At 38.2% G+C, this 1,957-nt stretch overlaps 1 protein-coding gene across 1 annotated transcript in view; it reads left to right on the top strand.

Moving 5' to 3' along the window:
• Positions 1 to 1,056, top strand: part of LOC118732842 (exosome complex component CSL4) — a 1,221-nt gene extending 165 nt beyond the window's left edge. The window contains exons 2-4 of the mRNA XM_036461952.1: positions 1 to 213; positions 276 to 524; positions 616 to 1,056. Of these exons, the coding sequence (XP_036317845.1) occupies positions 28 to 213; positions 276 to 524; positions 616 to 837 (657 nt within the window). The 5' untranslated portion in view covers positions 1 to 27 and the 3' untranslated portion in view covers positions 838 to 1,056. The remainder of the gene's footprint in view (positions 214 to 275; positions 525 to 615) is intronic.
• Positions 1,057 to 1,957: the final 901 nt, after the last annotated feature.

Genomic DNA, 1,957 nt, shown 5'->3' with positions numbered 1-1,957 from the left:
GGCGGCTTTTATATTTGATTGGTGGTAATGGAAGTTCTAGCAAATGTTTCCAACACATGTAGTTTGGTAAGCGCTGAAGAAATCCTTTGCCTACCTGGGCAACGGATATGTCTGTCGGAAGAAACCACAGTAGCGGGACAAGGGACATATGAGCGTGGCGGTTACATTTATGCTACATTAGCTGGTAGCGTGCAAGTTAGGGAAAAGGATAAGGTAACAATTGTTCAAACTAGCTTTGTAATAAATTTAGTACATTGGGAATTCTTTATATGAAGTGTAAATACATTGAAGTTAAGTGCGCTGGTAGCCAGACTATTGTACCTGTGGCGGGAGATGTGGTAACGGCGCGTGTTCTACAAGTGAACCAACGCTTCGCAAAGTGTTCTATAATCTGTATTGGCGACCATATACTTGAACGAACATATCGAGGGATTGTGAGGAAAGAAGATGTCCGTGCTACAGAAAAGGATCGTGTGGAAATGTACAAATCATTCCGCCCTGGAGATGTAATACTAGCACGAGTGGTAATTGCTTGAACTGAAAGTTATTGTTTTTTATTATCTACATATATTTTTGATATTATTTTTTAATATTATATCTACAAATTATGTATAGCTTCCTCAAACTGAGCTGACATGCTACCAACTTAGTACTGCAGAGAACGAATTAGGTGTAGTGGTTGCGACTTCTAGCGAGAGTGGTACAAATGGTCCACCAATGGTGCCTGTTAGTTGGACCGAGATGCAATGCCCCAATACATTAGTCAAAGAACCGCGAAAAGTTGCAAAAATTGTTGCAGAGAGCTCTTTAAAAACTGAGCTGGAGCAAGAAAAGTAAAGTGCTGGGTATATATGTATGTACATAAATAAAAAGTACATTTGTGGGTCGATTATGGATGGCAGCGCAACCGCAGTTGGGTTGCCGATGGGCGACGCCACTGAAATGAAAATAATATGAATAGCAATTATAGTTAAACATTTAGAAATAAATGAAATGGGTATTAAATTTGAAAAAATACCGGTAAAATATAATTGCTGACTTTTTGAAAAAAAAATAATCATTTAAAATTAATATTCCTTAGCTAGCAAGCATCTTACTGGTATATTCAAATATCATATCGAATTCGAATAATTCCTACGGTCTGACTTCTTGAATTGAAATTTCGAAAATAAATCGTTATTTTCGATCCCTGACTTATTCTTCATACGCATATATTTGTATGCTATAGGCACGAATAACCGCCTAAGCTGACTTCGGAAAGAATTGAGTTATATATGCTATCGTATTCCGCAACTACTATTCCATGTGTATGTGAAATTCCGATCTCGCCAGCTAGGCTATTTAAAAAGTTATAGACGAACATATTTTGGTTTCCCCTTAAGATTAACATTACAATCCAAATGTTTAAAGCGTTTTTTCTCGAACTTTGGTTTTTCGCTACCATTCCGCAGGCCCTGGGATCAAGCCAAGTTTCCGACTAACATCAAAAACAATAAATAAACCAAAAGTTGTTCTAATAGCGGTTGCCCCTCGGCCGGCAATGACAAACCTCGGAGTGTATTTCTGCCATGCGAAACAGCTTCGCATAAAAATACAATCGCCGTTCGGAGTCGGCGAAAGACTATAGGTTCCTCCCCTTTGTGTGACAACATCAAGGCGCACTTCACAAATCAGGGGAGAAGCTCGGCCAAACGCTAACATATTGTGTAAGCGCCAATCTATTATTATTAAAGTGCTTGTTTGAAGTAGCTAAGACTTACCGTTAATTTTTGGCAATTTCTTTTGTTGAAAGCAAGGTACATTGAACAGGTAGTATCAGTAGAGCAGCTGATTTTATTTATTTTCAAATTATTTGGTCTCAAAAATGTCAAATATTTTGAATTTTTTCTCACAAAAATTCTGAATTGTTAAAGGCCCGTCCACATAGAACTTTGGCGTTGCGTTGGCGTTGGCGTCG

The sequence above is a fragment of the Rhagoletis pomonella genome, unplaced genomic scaffold (genome assembly GCF_013731165.1).
Source record: "Rhagoletis pomonella isolate Grant_MI unplaced genomic scaffold, Rhpom_1.0 Rhpom_scaffold_00002, whole genome shotgun sequence".
Taxonomy (NCBI): Eukaryota; Metazoa; Arthropoda; class Insecta; order Diptera; family Tephritidae; genus Rhagoletis; species Rhagoletis pomonella.
The sequence above is the reverse complement of the archived record's forward strand: the minus strand, read 5'-3'. Positions and strand labels throughout refer to the sequence as shown.